Source organism: Molossus molossus, unplaced genomic scaffold (assembly GCF_014108415.1).
Source record: "Molossus molossus isolate mMolMol1 unplaced genomic scaffold, mMolMol1.p scaffold_m16_p_7, whole genome shotgun sequence".
In the NCBI taxonomy this organism is placed as follows: domain Eukaryota; kingdom Metazoa; phylum Chordata; class Mammalia; order Chiroptera; family Molossidae; genus Molossus; species Molossus molossus.
Genome location: NW_023425401.1, coordinates 79,733,208 through 79,754,730, shown reverse-complemented (window position 1 = coordinate 79,754,730; position 21,523 = coordinate 79,733,208). Strand labels below are relative to the sequence as shown.

At 35.7% G+C, this 21,523-nt stretch overlaps 1 protein-coding gene across 1 annotated transcript in view; it reads right to left on the bottom strand.

Moving 5' to 3' along the window:
* The window catches only part of CFTR (CF transmembrane conductance regulator), a 241,327-nt gene that overhangs the window by 171,815 nt on the left and 47,989 nt on the right, over nt 1–21,523 (bottom strand). Inside the window, exons 4-7 of the mRNA XM_036246835.1 lie at nt 7,872–8,087; nt 4,490–4,579; nt 3,498–3,661; nt 2,245–2,370 (exon numbers count right to left, since the gene is read on the bottom strand). Of these exons, the coding sequence (XP_036102728.1) occupies nt 2,245–2,370; nt 3,498–3,661; nt 4,490–4,579; nt 7,872–8,087 (596 nt within the window). The remainder of the gene's footprint in view (nt 1–2,244; nt 2,371–3,497; nt 3,662–4,489; nt 4,580–7,871; nt 8,088–21,523) is intronic.

The window sequence follows — 21,523 nt, the reverse complement described above, 5'->3', positions numbered from 1 at the left end:
TGTCTTAAGTTTAAAAAAATGTAATCTTGAGCACTCTGATGAAGAAAATAGAGTTCAGTGTGCCCAACCTAGATTGTGATTTACAGTCTAACGCTTACTTATATCAATTATTTTGCATTGAAGACAGATTATGATTTTGGAACGTCATTAGCTGTGCCAGTAATAGCAATGCCATCTTAAGCAAGTTGTTCTTCCCTCTGATCCTATAGAATCCACATCCATACAAGGAAAACATAACATCTTCCTTGTGGAGTTGTTGCCAAGATAAATGACGTTACAGCAAAGGGCCTGGCATTCAGACCTAACTATGTTGTTTTAATCTTCACCAGAGAAAGAATAATATGGGATATTGATATTAATAAAATGCTAGAAAATACTGTTTACAAAAATGTTAATAAATCTGTCAAAATTGTTGAAATGTATTAGTAACAGTTGAGAAAAATGCAAGAAGTGTACTATAGGGAAAGAATAATGGATTTATGAACATTTATAAGTATTATCAAGAAAGCAGTACTCTCCATAATAAAATCACTTACACTTTATGAGTCATAAAAATATTTTATTAGTTTCTTATAAAAAAAAACAAAACTTGAAAGTGACTTTATTACCAAAGAGCAATAAAGGAATAGATTATCAGGAAACTTTGCACAGCCTTTTACCCAGCTTAACAGAGGCCTGAGCTAAGATAACCAGCCCTTTGAAGTGCATCCCACCAATCTCTTCTAGAACATTATATTTATATAGAAGCAATTCTTGCTTTCCCATATTCACATCAGTACTTTCCAATCTTTTCAGGTAACAATTTCATGCCAGATTAAGAAAATGGATTATACAAATTACAACCAAACATTTGCTATTAGAATTGGTCAAACAGAAATACAGAGTAAGAAGGATGGATAGCATCATTTGAGAAACAGAGGGAAAAAATATTCAAGAAAAATCAGCAAGCAGAATGACCTGACCAGGAGTTTATCTTGATGCCTGAGAAAACTCCTCATCACTCTTGCTATGCCTGTGCTTATAGGCATAGGAGTGACCAAGGAGACAAGTGTGATGGAAAACATTTACTAATGAGAAAAAAAACTTTAACAAAATAATTCCCCAAGATTTGTAATGTTGTTTCTGCAAAGAAAATATAATTCCTTTCCTGCATTTGTCTTGAAAGGCATAATAAAAACAGGTGAGCAATAATGTTTGGGAAATAAATACCCTTTTACTCTTTCTATTTACATGGCAAAGGATTTAGCATTTCAGCATTTCTTTTGTTATTCCAATCACACACCTGCAGCTCAGTTACCATCAGTATCTACTGGAATCAGCTTCCTGAATTCCTGATAACCCAGTCATACCATCCAAAAGGGTGCTGCTCTGCTTTTTAATCTATTTTTCCTGTGAAACTCTCCTGTGTTACCTGCCCTGAAATTATTTGTCTTCTAACGGTGTATCTATCCCCACTGAGTCTCCTAGAACATTTTTTTAAATGTAGTTTGTAGAACATGAAACTTAACTAAAGAAAAATGGTCTCATGGCTACCTAGTTTATATTGTGCCCCAAATTATTTCAGTAATCTTATTCAGTCTGTGCTACACTTCTTTGCTGCATATAATCTTTACTGATCAGTAAAAGAAAGGTTATCTGAGGTGAAACAAGACTACAGATAGATGCCAGTACCGACTATTTCATTAGTTGAACTGACTTCTCAAGTGGAAGGTTTATAAAAATACAATTTATAGATATTACCCTGTGTGATTATTTTTAAGTTAAGAAAGAACAAACACTTTAACCAAATGAAGCATGTGTTTTTAGTTTTTTTTTTTAGTTTTCATGAGCTATAACATAGATTAAGAAAAATATAATAAGAGGCAATCATTTATTTGGTTTAGAATTGTATACTTATTACTCTAGCAGTTCCATTTAAAGTTTTAATCAGCCTCCAGGATTCATGGTTATTATTTTAGTCAAATAAGTACTATAAACACATATAAGCAGCTATAAACACATATAAGAGATTATTTTGTAAGGTATAACTATCTTTCTAGTGAAAAATAACACACTTGACAAACTATGTAAAACTACAGCCCATGAAAATGACTTCATGCCACTAACACATAAATACCAATTTAACTTAATACAGTTATTTGATTTCCAGAAACTTCAAATATGAGCTGGAAGTCCACTGAATATCATTTTTGAAATATTAAACATTAACTGACTAATGATACAGAAACTATCTAAATGACTTACTGCCTTAGGTTTTCAATCATTTGTTCCATTGCTTCCTCCCAGCAGTATGCCTTAACAGATTGGATATTTTCAATAATTTCTGAGGTGATCACGAGTCTTTCATTGATTTTCCCAGCTCTCTGATCCCTGTAAGTCAATCAATCAATCAATCAATTTAATAATTAATAAAAACAAGTCAAATTATCCACTAGGAACTGCTCAAGCGTTTAAGAAGACACATTTCTTTTATTAAACAGATGAACATTTTATCATCAAATAGATGTTAATAAAAATAATAGCTACCATTTTATAAATGCCCCCTATGTGCCAGACATTGGACTAGATGCCATACACTATTCCTAGTCCTTACCACAGTGAAGGAGTGGTGGTGATCTCTATTTTAAAGATGAAAAACTAGAGACTCAGTGTACGAGTCAAGTGGCTTACTTAGGCCGCATAACTAGCAAGCATGCACTATGGGATGCAAGCCAAGAGCTACCTAACTCCAAATGTGTAAACTTTCTATCATGCTCTAGCTGATAAACTCTAGAAGTCCTCTATCGAAGCAATGACTGATATCACCGAGTCATTCTGTAATATAAAGTTTCTAAGGCTCTGTGATGATCCGTGAATCAGAGTAGGAAAAACTTATAAATTCTCCCCAAAATCTATGCGTTCCTTTCCACATACATCAATGTTTTATCCATTGTACTTAAATCTTATGATCTACAAAAATCAACTGGATGTAACCTATTTATATAGAAATTCTATAAATTGACAAGTAAAAAGTATCTCATTGATATAGGAAGTATCATATGCACCATTAAAATAATTCCTTGATTATGTGTTCACCACCCAAGTCTAGTCTCCTTCCGTAGCTATTTATGCTCCCTTCACCCTATTCTACTTAACCCCATGTTCCTTTCCCTCTGTTTATCACTATACTGATGTCTGTCTATGAGGTTTTGTTTTTTTGGGTTTTTTTTTTTTTGCTTAATCCATTCACCTTTTTACCCAACTCCTAAACCCCCTCTCCTCTGACAGCTGTCAGTATGTTCTCTGAATCTATCAGTCTATTTCTATGTTGTTTGTTTTGTTCATGAGATTCCACATATAAATTAAATCCTATAGTAAAAAAATAAATAAATAAAAATAAATAATTCCTTTTTAGTGACATCCAGTAAGTAATGTACAGAGCAGTCTTGGTTTTATTAGCATGGGTTTTTTGAAAACCTAATTTAAAACCCTTTCTAGTTATGTAAATAGAGTGCTACCTGTACTTCATCATCATTCTCCCTAACCCAGCTTGAAAAATGGCGAGGACTATGAGGAAAGCAAGTCCACAGAAGGCAGAGGCTTGTAATAATTCCCAGAGCAACCCCATCAGGAGCGTCACTTGTAAAGGAGCGATCCACACGAAATGTGCCAATGCAAGTCCCTGAAAAATAAAATCACAGTGAAAACTGGTGATATTTTACCCCTTACCCACCCCCCACCTCCCTACCCCCACCAAAACAGACAAGCATAGATGAATGAGCTTATACTTCACGAGTCTGAGCACAATAAAATCTAGGTATTTGTTACATAAAACACATAGCAATATGCTTAAATTTCAAGTTACTGTATTTGTATATGTTTTTTCCCCAGTGGACTTGAGATTGGATCTCTTAAGTGTTATGTCAAGAATTTATTTTAAATACCCTACTTCTATTTGAATAAAGCAAGAGCCATGAGAGAACAAAAGACTGTCCAGAAGCCTAGTCTCCAGAAAGACACAACTCTATCTAACAGTATATTCAGAATAAATGAATGTTTAATTCAACAGTAATTTATTTACCACCTGTTGATGCCTCAATGCTATGAAAATACTGAAAATGCAACCATAAATAAAGCACATTCTCTGTCCTCAAGGACCTAGCACTTAATGTGACACAAGATGGCACTGACCAAAAATTGCTCAGAATATCATATTCAACCAAAGTTAAGTGATTTAAAGTATTAAAAGAAAACAAGATCCAACAAGGATTGAATTTTTAAAAACCTCATCAGATACCCAACAAACTGAGATGCGTCTGAGTTGTGTGATTCCACAGGACTCCAGAATGACACTTTACTACACAACTTACCTTTGTCAGTTTTCAAAAATAGAGAAGGAAGAGATATGTTCTACTTAACCACTTATTACCATTATCTGATCCAGGAAAACCTTCAGGGTTATACAATTTATAATGATAATGCATAACACATTGCATCAATAGGTACATACTTCATCAAATTTGTTCAGGTTATTGGATAGGAGACTAACAAGTTGTCCAATACTGATTTTATCTAGAACACGGCTTGATAGCTTTAAAGTCTAAAAGGAAAAAATGGAAAGTTAGATGATGTCAACAAACAGAAGACAAATGTATACATAAGTAACATAATAATACAGCAGAGGAATTAGTTTACTATGCATGTATTTTTAAATAAAGATAGTGAAAATTATGTTTATTTGGCTTTGTATCTTCTCAGATTTATAAGTATTGCTCTTCACAAGTATTATACTGGTAAGTTCCTGGTTATTTTATTCTCCAGCATCTAAAGAGTAATAAGTATTTTTTGCTCCTCCAAATGGAAATGATATTGTACTTAAATATTTATTTATACAATGTGGAGGGTTTGTTTTATTGTTATAAAACATGGAACCAAAGGCAGTGGAATTTGAAATTAAAATATTGGCTTTGCCCTGGCTGATGTGGCTCAGCAAGTTGGACATCATTCCCTACACTGAAGGGTTGCCCATTCAATTCCCAGTCAGGTCACATGCCAGGGTTGTGTGCTCAATCCCAGGTGGGGGACATGCAGGAGGCAGCTGATCGATGTTTCCCTCTCAAGTCAGTGTTTCTTTCTCTCTTTCTTTCTCTCTCTCTCTCTCTCTCTCTCCCTCTCCTTTCTTCTCTCTCTAAAAACCAATGAAAAAAAAAAAACCTTAAAAAAATACCTTGACCTTACATTTTGCATGCAGTCTTACCGTAACTCTATTGCGGAAAATCAATTAAAGTCAACTGAAGTATATTATGAATAACTGAAGTATTAATAGTTTTGTGAAAGATTATACCATTAATATAAAATCCTTAAATTTTATGAAGAAATATACATCCATATACACAAAATAGAATTAATAAATTATCATTATAAAAGATTACAGTAATACTTTGCCAGCAAATTTTAATGAGAATTGATTTGCTGTTAGATGGCTTTGATCTGAGAGTACTCATCTAATATTTATTCTAATTGAATTCCTCACATATGTACTGAGCACTTAGTAAATGCAGATCACTCTATTTAAGGCTTCAGAAATTATTATTAATATTTTTAGAAACAATTTTTGCCTCAAGCCAACCTAGTACAGACAGAGCAATATCATAAGATAAATGAGTTAAAGGGAGTAGAATATATAATAGGATGGTTAAGAGAAAGTTCACATATCTGTTTACAAAGTCTGGAAAGATTTTATTAAAGAGGTAGAATTTAAGATGAGTATGGAATAATGAATAGCACAGATGAAGAAGGAATCAAGACAATTAATTCCGAAACACTATTAGAGCAACATGAGAGGGGAAATACACTGGGCTATATCACAAATGACTTAGTAGGCAGTTATACATGGGGCTCCATGTTAAGCTCAATAAACATTCAGTGAATGTATTTAATTTTAGTTATCTCTATCTTATTGAAATTCACAAAATTAAATTTAGTTTGTACTTAGATTCATTATTTAAAATATAATTTGAAAGTGTCATATTTGCAGATTTGGGAAAAAAACAAAATGTTGCCCTATTACAAATTTGGAATACTGTAGGAAGAATTAGTGGTTGCCCACCACATGAATAAAAATGGTTAGCTAAGGTACCAGTTTACTTTAGATTTACTTTAGGGACCAAACCATAGCCATTTGGAGATGCAATTAATTGTATTCTTTGGTGATGATGTCAATAAAGGCCAATAAATGTGGCAAGAGAGGTAAAGCAAATTGGGTAAGCACTGATATTCAACAATGAGAAAGAAGGAGACAATAGCTTCTAACTTTTCATGAATGTGTTCTGGATCTGAAAGCACATATATTATTGTATGTATTTGTGCTAAATGTTATATACGGACTTATTTACAAACTAACTTGCTCCTTCTTTGATCTCTCGTCCCCTTTAGTCCAGACCACTTCATGCTTCTCTCTTACTGTATAAGTTTGTCTTGTTTTATTATTTCAGTACTATTTACTTTTCCCTAATACTTGGAAAACCATCCACTTCAAGGATTATAATTTGCACATTTTAAAAAATTTAAACAAGTGTTGAACAATGTTCTATATTTTTAGGTCATAGTTTCTTAAAATTTTGTACCCATAGAATAGGGATAATAGCTCCTACCACAGAAAGTTTTGAAGAGGTTCATATGAGATAGTATACCTAAATCACTAGAAGCTTGTTATGTACATCATTAGCTATTACTTATATTATGGTAATAAGCACTGCTACAAATATTTTTTAAACTGGATTTGACTTTCTTTAATATGCTTGCTGTGTAGATTTTACCTTCTAAATAATATCTAATAATTTCTTCACTGATGTAAAATTGCTGGATCAAAATAAAATTGTTGTTGCTTTATCACCCACGCTTTCCCAGTACTTGTGAACTGATGAGGCTGCAGCTTAAGTGATTTAATGAAACTGTGGACTCCATTTTTCTCTTGTGCCTCCATAAAAGACTTCCTTGAACAATAAAGTATGGCTATCAAGGTTTTACAGCACAACTGAACTTGCATGTATAATATTGAAATGTTATGGGTTATTTTCTAGAAGGAGTTTCAGATCCAATACCCTTATAAGCCAATTAATTAAAGGTTTTACACTGGGAGAAGAAAAGAGAGAATGAGGATAAAGCAGTATCCAAATGGTTCAATCTAATGACTTGGTAGATCTAATCAGTCACATATAGTCTTGAATCAGGTTGGTGAAAACAACACATTATTAAAAACCACCTTAAATTGTGTTTGCAGGGTAGCTAAATCTTAACCTGAATTTACCTAAATCATGCTTCAGCAACTTGGTTCTTGTCTGGACAGTGCACACAGAAAACCATAGAAGGTTCTTACCGTTGCCATCCATGTGCTGTTCTAAATTTTTTTAATTTGCAGAATTCACAGGATGACAAAAATCTAACTCAAAATAAGGCAGTGGATAGGTGAATACTCCACCCCACTGTGTCATAACTAGTTAAAGTGAAAACTTTCAGGGCTTAGATTATCATTGACAATTACATACTATACTCCTATTGTTGGGATACATGGCATTTTACCATACGACAGTATTTTGTCAATAACTTATGCTGATGGTAAGAATCATTTTAATGGGGATTCCAGAAAATGATGACATGACTAGTGAAATAAAAACAAAAATGAAATTATACTACACTCAGATTATAGAAGGTGCTCAATAATTATTAAAGTGAATTAAATTTTCAAGAAAAATTAGCAACATTAATTATTGCTGCCATTTACTTCAGACTTACAAAATTGGTTTCAGCATTTATCTCTAATTTATACCTGAAAGGCATTTAAAACATGATGCCATTCCATGTAGCATAGAGACTGTGCAAGGAAGTATTACCTTCTTATAAATCAAACTAAACATAGCAATCCTCATTTGCATTCCAATGTGATGAAGGCCAAAAATGGCTGGGTGCAGGAGCAGTGTCCTTAGGATAAAAAGAAGGCATAATCCTATGCCTAGGTAAATCGCAATGGAGCGTTCCACCTTGTTATCTGGATCATAGGAAGCTATGATTCTTCCCAGTAAGAGAGGTTGGACTGCTTTGGTGACCTCCTGTAGAAGAGGACAAATAGAGAAATGAAATTATATTCCCCTTTCAGAAAATTCCCTCACAGTTTCAACACCAGAAGTTTTATTTTTAGAGGAGAACTTAAAATGACTACACAAACAGCTATGCCATATATAAAATTCTTAACACTGTTTTTAGTATCTTTATACTTAAACTCGCTGCCATTGTATCACGATTATGTTTTCCATATCCTGTCACCTAAATTATAATAGACCCATTTGCTGAATTGTTATTCAGTTGAAATTTATAACAAAATAAATAAAATGTGTGTTAATTTGATTTAGACATCTATTCTACATATTGTCATTACTAAAGTAATTAGTTGTCATCTAGCCAAAAGAGGACACAATCATCCCTTGAAAAACAATGGCTATTCCACAAAAATCACTGGTAGTATTATTCTGGGAGGGTACATGTTCGTAGAAAAAAAACATGCGGGTTACTTTTGGTAGAAAAAATTTCAATAATAGGACCATCTGCCAACATTAAACCAACACAAACCTCACAACATGGAACTGTTAATATTCAAGGACAAAATCAGCACTCCATCTCCCCCTCACACCCCTGTCATTTTAGTTTTCCCCACTCTGTTTTGAGCAGCGTGTTCTCTAATATTTACAATGGAACCATTAACAGATACCACATGATTTTTTTATTTGGAACAGAAAACAATGGTGAACTGATGTTTAGCTTAGTCTTTGAAGTACAGTCCTTTACAAAATCAGCCCTGTAATGACTAGAAAAAACGCAGTCCTACATTCTTGGCAAGCTAAAGGTGTGTGTACACCATTGCTCAGATTATTTTCAGAGACACAAGAAATTTCCCAGTAAGGCACCATATAAAATAGTGCAAGCAGATTGAGGCTTGAATATAATGAGAAGAAATATAAATTGACTTGAAATTTTGATAAAATATTTTATTGCTTTTTATCAGACACAAATCAAAATGGAATTCATTTAATGGTTCATTAGGATAATAGAAGACAATTATACATTTTTAAATCAGCATGATGGTGAAATGAACACTGAATTCAGAGTCATGAAACTCACATTCTTATCCCAGCATGTTACCTATACTCTTTATCACCTTAGTCACTTCCCTTCTCTGGGTGGTTTCTCACTGACAAACTGAGTGATGGAGTTAGCTGATCTTGAAGGTCCCCTTCAGTGCTAACATCTCTATTTATATGGTCTGAATCAGGGGAGTCCCATGGCAGAGGTTGAAGATTCCTTGGGCATTGACCTGGCCCACATTCTGCCATCACTATAGGTGTTTTCTACTCAGAGGGAAGCAAATCTGAACAATGTGAGTTCAGAAGACTATGTACTTAGAGAACGGCACAAGTAATTCCATTCCCAGTGAGAATATTCTTGATTCCCAGTTTAGAAACATTAAGAAGCCTGAAAAATAACTCCTGGGAGATATATCTGGTCTCTCATGATATCCTCCAGACCAGAGCTTAACGTCACTGTGGATGAATCTAAATCCTTTAACCAATTTTGTTCTACCTACATACTCAGGACAGAGCCAGATGTTTCTAGAGATAGGGAAGTCTGCTGGATATTTAGACCATGAAAGAAAGTTGAGGTGAAAATAGAAAACTTTATTTGGGCTTGCAATTACATTAAATGAAATAATCCTAAAATAACTTTACTTTAAAAATTATAATTCTAAACCCAAAGCATATTTGTTTCTAATATTAATTAGAATGATTAATTGAAAATTTTCTAAATTTACATTATTTTCTATTCTGTGTAGTCATTAAAATCATCATCATCATCATCATCTCAACTCATTTTAAACATATTTAGTAAAACTCTAGAATTATTAGCTTTAGAGTCAAATACACACAAACAATAGGAATACTGGCTCTTAGTACAATTAAACATTATTTCTGGAACTTTTTGCTAATACAACTTAAAAAAAAACTGAGGTATGAATATTGAAAAGAAGTGAAAGTATCATTATCAGCATAGAAAGTGATAGTCCATAGAACAATTGCTAGTGAATCAAGAGTTTAAGAGGTAGAGATTTTACTAAGAAAATAGATTCCTATATAACTAAGTATAATAATCGATTAAATAAGTATCCCACTGATAGCAAAAATAAAACAAAAAATGCATTTTAAATACCAATAATATATATATAAAAATACTTTAATACATTGCTAAGATATTCTTTAAATATCAAATAAATAAAGAACTTAAACTGACTGTCACAAAGATTACATTACTCCCAAGTTATTTTATAAGATTAATGCAATCTTCATCAGAATCGAGAGTTTTGCCCTGGCTGGTTTGGCTCAGCGGTTAGAGCGTCGGCCTGCGGTCCAGAGAAACCCGGGTTTGGTTCCTGCTAAGGGCACATGCCTCGGTTGCAGTTTGTCCCCGGCTCCAGTTGGGGTTGTGCAGGAGGCAGCCACTCAATGTGTCCCTTTCACGTCGATGTTTCTCTCTCCCTCCCACCCTATCTGAACAAAAATGGAAAAATGTCCTCAGGTGAGGATGAAAAAAAAAAAAAAAAGAATACAGAGTTTTTGGAAGTGAACTTTGCACTGTCTATCTTAGTTCCTATGAATCCCAGCACCGTGCACAACACCTAGCACAGAATAAACACTCAGCATATATTTGTAGCACCAATGGATAAAATTATTCTAAATGTCATTTGGGAAAAAAATGAGAGACTAATAAAAAACATTTGAGGAATAAGAATAATGTGTGAGAGTGTTTACATTACAAAATATAAAGTCATATTATACAACAAAAATAATATGTGACATGTGAAATAGACTGATTCATCTGGAAAGTCCCAAAACAGACCCAAGTACACTTAATAATTTAATATATAATAAAATATGGCATTTTAATTCAGTGAATAAAGGCTAGATCATGCAATAAGTAATGGAGAAAATGAATACTCATTTATTTTTTTTCCTTCAATTTTTATTAACTTATTTTTGTTACAGATGTTCCTCCTTTCCCCCCCCTAGACCTCCTCCTCCCGAGCCCACCCCCTACCCCCTGGCATTGTTGTCTATGTCCATTGGTCATGCATACATGCATATAAGTTCTTTGGTTCATCTCATCCCTCATGAATACTCATTAAAATTTTTTTTTTTTGCCCTGGCTGGTTTGGCTCAGCAGTTAGAGCATCAGCCTGTGGACCAGAGAGTACTGGGTTCAGTTCTCGCTAGGGGCACGTACCCCCCCAAAAAATTTTTTTTTCTTTATTGAATTTAGAGAAAGAGGAAGGGAGAGGGAGAGAGAGATAGAAACATCGATAAGAGAGAACATTGATTGGCTGCCTTCTGCATGCCCCCCACTGGGGATATGGCCCACAACATAGGCATATACCCCCACCAGGAATTGAACCAGTGACCTCTTGATGCATGGATCGATGCTCAACCACTGAGCCACACCAGGCAGGCATGAATACTCATTTTAAAAATTAGATTTACTTTGAAATAATTATTTCTTTGTAAATTCCAGTTGACGTACAATATATTTCAGGTGTACAACCAGTAATTGGGTATTTCTACAACTTACAAAGTGATCACCCTAATAAATCTAGTACCCATCTGACAGCGTACATAGTTATTACATCATTGACTATATTGCCTATGCTGTACATCACCATGACAGTTCTGTAATTACCAATTCGTGTTTGTTTTTTAATCCCTTTACCTTTTTTCACTCATTCCTCCAACCCCTCTCCCATCTTGCAAATATCAAAATGTTTTCTCTATCTATGAGTCTGTTTCTGTTCTGCTTGTTTGTTTATTGTTTTTCAGATTCCACATATAAGTGAAATCATATGGCATTTGTCTTTGTCTTATTTTGCTCAACATTAAACCCTATAGGTCTATCCATATTGTTGCAAAAAGCCACATTTTACTCTTTTTTATGGCTGAGTCATATTTCATTGTATACATGCATCACTTCTTCTTTATCCATTCATCTACTGATGGACACTTAGGTTGCTTCCATATCATGGCTTTTGTAAATAATGTTGCAATGAACATATGAATGTATATATCTTCTCAATTTAGTGTTTCTTCAGATAAATACTCAGAAGTGGGGTTGGTGGGTCTGTTTTTGTCTCTTTATAGAGTTTGTTTTAAAGTATATTTTGTTTGTTTGTTGTTGCTTCTATTTTCATGAAATATTATTTCCATCCCTTTACCTTCAGTCTGTGTGTGTCTTTTGATCTGAAGCCAGTCTCTTATAGACAGGATAAGGGTCTTGTTTTGTTATCACTTTAGGTACCATGTGTCTTTTGATTGGAGCATTTAATACATCTGCATTTACTTTATTTGTTAATAGATAAGTATTTATTGCTATTTTATTATTTATATATTTTATATTTTTTCTTATTCTTAAAGAAGACCCTTTAACATTTCTTGTAATACTGCGTTGGTGGTGATGAACTCCTTTAGCTTTTGCTTGTCTGGGAATCTCTTTATCTCTCCTTTGATTCTAAATGATAGCTTTGCTGAGTAGAGTCATCTTGGATGTAAGTTCTTGATTTTCATCACTTTTAATATTTCATCTCAATCCCTCTGGCCTGCAAAGGTTCTTTTGAGAAAGCAGCTGAAAATCTTATGGGATTTCCTTGTAGGTAAATAATTGCCTTTCTCTTGCTGCTTTTAAAATTCTCCCTTTGTCTTTAACCTTTAGCATTTTAATTATGATGTTTGTTGGTGTGGGCCTCTTTGGGTTCATCTTGTTTGAGACTCTGCATTTCCTGGATTTGTATGTCCATTTCCCTCACCAAGTAAGGGAAGTTTTCAGTTATTATTTTTTAAAATAAGTTTTCAAGCCCAGCCGGCATGGCTCAGTGGGTGGAACATTGTTCAGTACACCAGGTCACAAGTTCCATTCCCAGTCATGGTACAATCTAGGTTGTGGCCTCGGTCCCCAGTAGGGGGCGTGCAGAAGGCAGCTGACTGATGTTTCTCTCTCACTGATGTTTTTATCTCCCCCTCTTGCTTCCTCTCTCTCTGAAATCAATAAAATTATATTCAAAAAAAAAATAAAGTTTTCAATTTCTTATTCTCTCTCTTCTCCTTTCAGCACCTGTATGATGCAAATGTTGATATGATTGAAATTTTCCCAGAGGCTCCTTAAACTATCTTCATTTGTTTAATTTAATTTAATTTATTTTTTGCCATTCGAATTGGATGTGGTTTGCTTTCATATCTTACAAATCAATGATTTGATCCTCTTTTCATCTACTCAGCTGTTGATTTCTTCTAATGCATTCTTCATTTCTGTCAATGTATTCTTCATTTCTGACTGCATTGCTTTTGTTTTCTACCTCTATTTTTTTCTATTTTTTTGTTGTTGAAGTTCTCACTAAGTCCATAGAGCATCTTTATAACCAGTGTTTTCAACTCTGTATCTAGCAGATTGCTTGTCTCCATTTTATTTAGATTTATTTTTCTGGAGTTTTGTTCTGTTCTTTCATTTGGGACATGTTTATTTGTCTCCTCATTTTGGCTGCCTTGCTGTGTATGTTTATATGTATTAAGTAGAGCTGTTATGTCTTACAATCTTGGTAGAGTGACTTTATGTAATAGGTGTCCTGCAGCCTCCTCAGTCACCCAAGTTGGGTACTCAGGTACATATCCTGTGCAAGCTGTATGCACCCTCTTCTTGTAGGTAAGCCTTGACTTCTGTTGGCACCTCAATGAGAGGGATTTACCCCTAGCTGATAGGCTACAACAGAGGAGTTGCTCTGTAGAGACTGATCTAATGGAGCAGGACTTGCTTTAACAGGGCTCTGGTGCCCAATGAGTTTATCCCTTGAGTATGTCATTCATGTAGATGGCTGGGTGGTGCTTCTGCATGGTCTGAAGCTGTCCACCAGGTGCACTAGCTCTGGGGCTTTCCAGGAGTTGCAGGCCAAGGTCAGCTGCCACCTGTGTTCTGCCTGAGGCAACCCAGCTTAGCTACAAAGCAATCTGCAGATGGCTCTTATTATTTCTGGGCTCAGAACTACCTAGGAGAGGCCAAGATGTGAAAGAAGGATGGCTACCTCAAGTGCCAGGATTGGGGTCACGTAGCAAGAAGTATGGGGCATCCCAAAGCCAAATACTCCTTGTTTAGGGTTTGAGAACCTATGAGAGATTTTTAGGAAAGTCTGCCTCAAGACCGGCTGTCAGTATGGTAAAGCCACTGGAAATAAGAGTGGGCCCTCAGGTTGGGTGAAGTGGAGTATCAGGGAATCACCTGGGTAGGGACAAAGGTATTGAGTTAATGGAGACTCATATATGGAACACAGCTCATGTTCTGTGTAGGGAATCCACACAACTAAGAAACCATGGCCTCTGTCAGTACTTCTGTAGAAGAGAGCTTCTCCTCCAGCCTTTGACCTGAAGCCAGATTCAGTTCCTCCCTCTTTGTCCCTAGCACCTTTTAAACTGTTGCCCCAGTGCAGAAGGTTAGAATGAGTGAGGCCGAGTAAGTCAGTGCATAGGTCATTTAAAAGGCATGCATGGAGACCCACATCACAACAAAAGACTCACATAGGTTGAAAGTGAAGGGTGGGGAAAAAAAATCTTCCAAGCAAACAGAAAGGAAAAAAAGGCTGGGGTAGCAATATTCATATCTGATCAAATAGATTTCAAAATGAAGGCGAACTACAAACAAAGAAGACCACTACATAATATTGAAACCATCTATCCAACAGGAAGATATAACCTTGCTAAACATATATGCATCCAATATAGGAGCACCAAATATATTTAAAATGTTCTGGAGGACTTCAAAGGAGAAATCGACAGCAACACAATCGTAGCAAGGGACTTCAACACCCCGCTGACTTCACTGGATAGATCCTCTAGACAAAAAAGTAACAAGGAAACAAAGACTCTCAATGAGGAACTAGATCAAATGGATTTAAAGATATCTACAGAGAATTACACCCCAAAACTACAGAATTCACATTCTTCTCAAGTGCACATGGGACATTCTCAAAAATAGACCACGTGTTAGGACACAAACTAAGTTTCCACAAGTTCAAGAAGATTGAAATCATATCAAGCATCTTCTCAGATCACAATGGCATGAAACTAGAAATCAATTGGAACAAGAACATGCAAAGACATTTAAACACATGGAGACTAAATAGCATGTTATTGAACAATAAACGGGTTACCAAGAAAATCAAGGAAGAAATTTAAAAATTCCTGGAAACCAATGAATATTAACATCCAACAACACAAAGTCTAGGGGATGTAGCAAAAGCAGTTCTGAGGGGGAAGTTCATAGCACTACAGGCCTACCTCAAGAAACAAAAAGAATTCCTAATTGACTATCTAATCAGACAATTTAAAGAACAAGAAAGCAAACAAAAACAAAACCCCAGAGCAAGTAGAAGGAAAGAAATAGTTAAGATCAGAACAGAAATAAATGACATAGGGACTAAAAAAAAACAACTCAAAGGATCAATGAAACAAAGAGCTGGTTTTTCTAAAAGATAAACAAGATTGATGGACCCTTAGCTAGACTCACCAAAACTCAAAGAGAGAGAACTCAAATACACAAAATCAGAAATGAAAGGGAGAAGTAACAACTGACACCACAGAAAAACAAAGGATCGTTAACAAATACCATGAACAACTATACAGCAACAAATTGGACAATCTAAGTGAAATGGACAAATTTCTAAAACACACACTCTCCCAAAACTGAACCAGGAAGAGACAGAAAATTTGAACATACCAATAACAACTAAGAAAATTGAAGATGTAATCAAGACTCTCCCAGCAAACAAAAGCCCAGGCCCAGATGGCTTCACGGGGGAGTTTTACCAAACATTCAGAGAAGAACTAACAACCATTCTCCTCAAACTATTCCAAAAAATACCAAAAGAAGGAAGACTCCCAAACTTGTTTTATGAGGCCAGAATAATTCTAATTCCAAAACCAGAAAAAGACACTACAGAGAAAAAAACTATAGGCCAATATCCCTGATGAACATAGATGCCAAAATCCTGAACAAAATACTGACATAATTGAATCCAGCAATACATCTAAAAAATTATTCACCATAACCAAGTGGGATTCATCCCAAGAATGCAAGGATAGCACAATATTCACAAATCAATAAATGTAATACACCACATAAACACAAATGAAAGATAAAAATCATATAATCATATCAATAGACTCTGAAAAAGCAGTCGATAAAATCCAGCACCCATTTCTTATAAAAACGCTCAGCAATTTGGGAATAGAGGGATCATATCTTGACATAATAAAGGCCATATATGAAAAACCTACAGCCAACACACTCAATGGGCAAAAACTAAAAGCATTTCTCTTAAGACCAGGAACAACACAGGGATGTTCACTTTCACCACTCTTATGTAACAAAGTACTGGAAGTCTTAGCCACAGCAATCAGACATGAAGAAAAAATAAAAGGGATCCAAATTGGAAAGGAGAAAGTGAAACTGTCCATTATTTGCAGATGACATGACATTATACATAGAAAACCCTAAAGACTCCATCAAAAATCTGCTAGATTTAATAAACAAATTCAGCAAGGTAGGAGGATACAAAATTGAAGTCAAGAAATCAACAGCATTCTTATACACCAATAATAAACTCAAAAAAAGAGGAAAAAAAAGCAATCCCATTTACCATTACAACAAAAAAATTAAGATACCTAGGAATAAACTTAATCAAAGAAGTAAAGGACCTATTTGCAGAAAACTACAGGACATTGCAAAAAGAAACAGAGGAAGATATAAAAAAGTGGAAGCACATACCTTGTTCATGGATTAAAAGAATTAACATCATTAAAAGGTCTATATAGCCAAAGCAATCTATAGATTCAATGTAATCCCCATCAAAATACCAATGACATATTTCACAAAACTAGAACAAATAGTTCAAAAGTTCATATGGAACCAAAAAAGACCCTGAATAGCCAGAGCAATCTTGAAAAAGAAGAACAGAGTAGGTGGGATCACAATACCAGATATCAGGTTATACTACAAAGCTACTATAATCAAAACAGCCTGGTACTGGCACAAGGCAAGGATAAATCTTTTCTAAAAGGTTATATGCCTGGGCATGGCTACCCACCATGACCTTCCCATTTAGGAATTTATGATCAGATTACCCTGTGAGGTTACTTTACATAAGGCCTCCTCCATCACAGTTTCCCCTTTCAGTCATAAGTCAATCCAAATTGTTTGGTTGGATATTGTGGTCTCACAGCACCAGAAAGGCTCATTCCTAAATCTCAGTATTGATGTTGTCTTTTTGCTTAGTGGGGATGGGGCAGTACTGTAACCTTGCTATCTGAGTTGAAGTAGAATTTTCTCAAAATAAGAAAGGCAGGTCAATGGAAGGTAGTCCAGTATTATGACTTTTATTTCAAAAAGCAAGCACTCTAGATTATTTCTGTCATGATCTTTTTGCCATCTGTCTCATTTCTCTGTATTTGGATGTAGTATAACATTTACATAACTCATAAAATGATATTAAAAGTTATATATATTCAGTAATTATAAATGGTTATAATAGAAAAAACCCAAAGAACAAGTATACAATAACTCTATGAAATATATGCTGTTATCTCCACTTTACAATGAAAGAAACTTCAACAAGGAGAGTTTAAATAATTTGCTCAGTGTCATACTGTTAGTAAATAGTAAAAGTGGGATTTGAACCAGACACCTTGACTCCAAAGTCCCTTTCTTATTCATAACCCTAAATCAAAATCAAAATGTTAAAACATGACCTAGTTCTCTCTCCATTGATCATCAATGCAAGCATTGTGATTAGTTCAATGTCAACATATCAAATCAAGTTATAAGTTAGTATCACTATAATCACTTTAATTTAAGATAAATACCATTTCTCTAAGACCCACATCACAATTTAAATAGTGGAAAGGGTTAAAGAGACTGCATATTTTACTGTACCCCTTGAACTGTATAGTTAAGGAAAGTGTGGTTCAGACAAGTTATTTGATTTGTTCAAAGATAAATCAGTGTGTGGCATCGAAGCATGGTCATACCCTAGGAGAGTTGAGAAAAATATACTCCACCTTTGAAAAGAACATGTCCTTGAGTACATCTCACATATTTTACTTTTTTTCACCACAACAGATTCCCGAGTCATGACTGCATACTGGTTAACTACAAGAACTAAAGATATACCAGTTTCTTGCCAGGAATGAGAGAAATGGGCCCTCTCATATCCAGGTTAAGTTGTAAGTACATGACCACAGACAGCTCCTAATCTAAAAATTGATTGTGTTCTAAATGTCTCATGGGAGAATAAGAGATGCATTTTGCCTAAGATACTATTTTCTACTGAACATGGTGATGAATTTCTAGATCAGCCTTCAAAAAGTACATATATGCTAAATGTTCTTGGAGCATCTTCTGTTCAAACAGTACCACTGAAACCTAATCATAGTGAGGATAAATGCTAATGGAAGGATACTTGACTTGGGGAGATAAGCACACAATATAATATGCAGATGATATATAATAGAATTGTACACCTGAAACCTATATAATTTTATTAACCAATGTCACCTCAATAAATTTAATACAAAAATTTAAAAAAAGAAACCTAATCAATCTGTATAAAAATATTTTTACAGGAACAGATGGCACATCTCTCCCTGTTGCAGTCTTGGAAAAGAAACAGAGTCCCTCTTAGCTATATCTTTGCCTTGTCCATGTATTCTGTCATCTATCTGCTTCTCTAGTAGAGTCTGTTTCTTTTTTTTTGTATGGATGCATCTTTTTTTTTTTTTTTTTAACTATTTGAATTTAATTTATTTCTAATCATTTTCTCTGTTTTCAATTATAGTTTACATTCAATATTATTCTGTATTAGTTGCAAGTGAATGTTGGAGGAACACAGAGAAGTTAATAGTTAACAGCGGGACTTTCCACAAACCCATAGGCAACTTTTAGTCTCAGTGGGATTCCTGTCACTTTTATTCAGGGTCTTCTTGATCATGATCTGACTACTTCTCTTTTCACAACTATTTTTTTCAACTAGTCTTTCTCTTCTTCCATGACCCTATCAGGCCTTACTACTCAAAGTGTGGTGATAGGGCAAATAGCATCTTCATCTGGGAGCTATCAGAAATGTAGATTTCAGGGTCCCACCTGAAAATTTCTGAATCAGACTCTGCAAGTTAGCTAGATGCAGGGAAAAGGATCTGGTATGCATATAAAAGTTTCCCTTTGTCATTAAAATAGATAATACTCATTTCTATTTAAAAAATTTTTCAGTATTAAGATATTACTAGAGAAAAAAATGGCGGCAGAGTAAATGGAGCTACACAGACCATCTCCCAGGACCAAACTGGATTTACAACGAAAATACAGACAAATCAACAGGAAGGGGCAACTGAAAGGGAGCCTGGAGGACCACATAACCAGGGACCCTGACTCAATCCTGGTAGGCTTGCGAGGACACGTGAGGGGGCAGGGAGCCCACGGTCCGCAGCGGTCAGGGCTGGGGCCAGCAGACTCGGCTGGGACCAGGGGACATGGCTGGAAGCTGCTGCCGCCTCGGCTGCGACCCCGGCTGAGTCCTGCGAATTCAGCTGAGGGCTATGCCCTCGGCTGGTGCTGCATACTTGGCTGCCCTTAGTTGAGAGCAGCGCCATCAGGTTAAAAGTCCCAGGCGGCTCCATGACCCAGAGTCTGAACAGAGGCTAAATTGGCAGCAGCCACTCACCTTGGGGTCCAGCAGAGAGAAGGTAGACTGGACTGGAACTGTGTGGGGACACTCTGGATTTGGAGGGTGCTCAGAGCTTTTGCTGAGTGCAGCCACGCAGGACTGTGGTCACCTTACACCTTCCAAGGGCCATGGGGAGAGGCGGCGGCCCCTCCCTTGGAGATTCAACCCCACCCGGTGGCCATTGAAATGCTAATTGAGGCCCATTAACAACCAGCATCTGCCCCACCCTCAGGAAATCCTCTTACACTGAGTACCTGAGGTAGTTTTTCAGTCAACTCAGAAACCAAGGTTCTTCAGGTGACTGCTACTAATAGCCTCCAGGCAAAAAAAAAAAAAAAAAAAAGCTAGAGGAAAGTTAAGACTTGACAGTGGTGGTTAAAATGGGTCCTCCCTGCCTCAACCAAACCCAGGAGAGTGAGCCACAAACAGCAGAACACCAACATGGCATAGGAAAAATTTGGCAGACTCCAAAGCCCACTGTGATAGCCAAAATAGTGAAAAACAGAAACAAAAGCCAAATGAAAGAACAAGAGATCACTACAGAAGATGAGATAAATGAGGTGCAGTTAAGTAAGTTAACAGAACTAGAATTCAGAGCCATGATCTTGAGGAAGCTCAATAGCATGGGTAAGGACATGAGCACCATGAGTAAAGACATGGAAATGTTGAAAATCAACCAGTTGGAAATTAAAAACGACATATCAGAAATGAAACCACATTGGAAGGTCTAAAAAGCAGAGCAGAGGAAGCTGAGGACCGGATCAGTGAATTAGAAGACAGGGTAGAAAAAATCAACCAATCAGAAGATCAAAAGGAAAAAAAAAGATTAAAAAACAGGAAGCCAGCTTAAGAGAACTGTGGGACAACTGGAAACGTAATAATATTCGCATCATAGGAGTCCACGAAGAAGAAGAAAATGAGCAAGGGATAGAGAATATATTCAAAAAAATGGTGACAGAAAACTTTCCTAATTTGGTGAAGGAAGAAGGCATTCAAGATCAAGAAGCACAGAGAGGGCCAAGTAAGAACCCAAACAGGCCCAAACCAAGACACATAGTATTCAAACTGCCAAAAATTAAGACAAAGAGAGAATCCTAAAAGCAGCCAGAGATAAGCAACAGGTTACCTACAAAGGAAAACCCATAACGCTCTCAGCTGACTTCTCACAGAAAAACTACAGGCCAGAAGGGAATGGCACGAAGTAATCAAGGTCATGAAAAACAAGGATCTGAATCCAAGACTACTCTACCCAGAAAGGCTATCATTCAAAATGGAAGGTCAAATAAAGAGCTTCCCAGACAAAAAAAAAAAAGGCTAAGGGAATACATTAGCACCAAACCAGCACTGCAAGAAATGTTAAAAGGACTGCCGTAATTAGTGGGAGAAATGGGAAGAAAAATAGAACCACACTAAATGAAAATGGCAATAAATAAGTACATATCAATAATCACCTTAAATGTAAATAGATTGAATGCTCCCATAAAAACACAGAGTAGCTGATTGGATAAGAAAGCATGACTCATCTATATGCTATTTACAAGAGACCCACCTCACAACAAAAGACTCACACAGATTGAAAGTTGAAGGGATGGAAGAAAAATCTTCCAAGCAAATGGAAAGAAAAAAAAAGCTGGGGTAGCAATATTCATATCTGATAAAATAGACTTCAAAATGAACGCCATAACTAGAGACAAA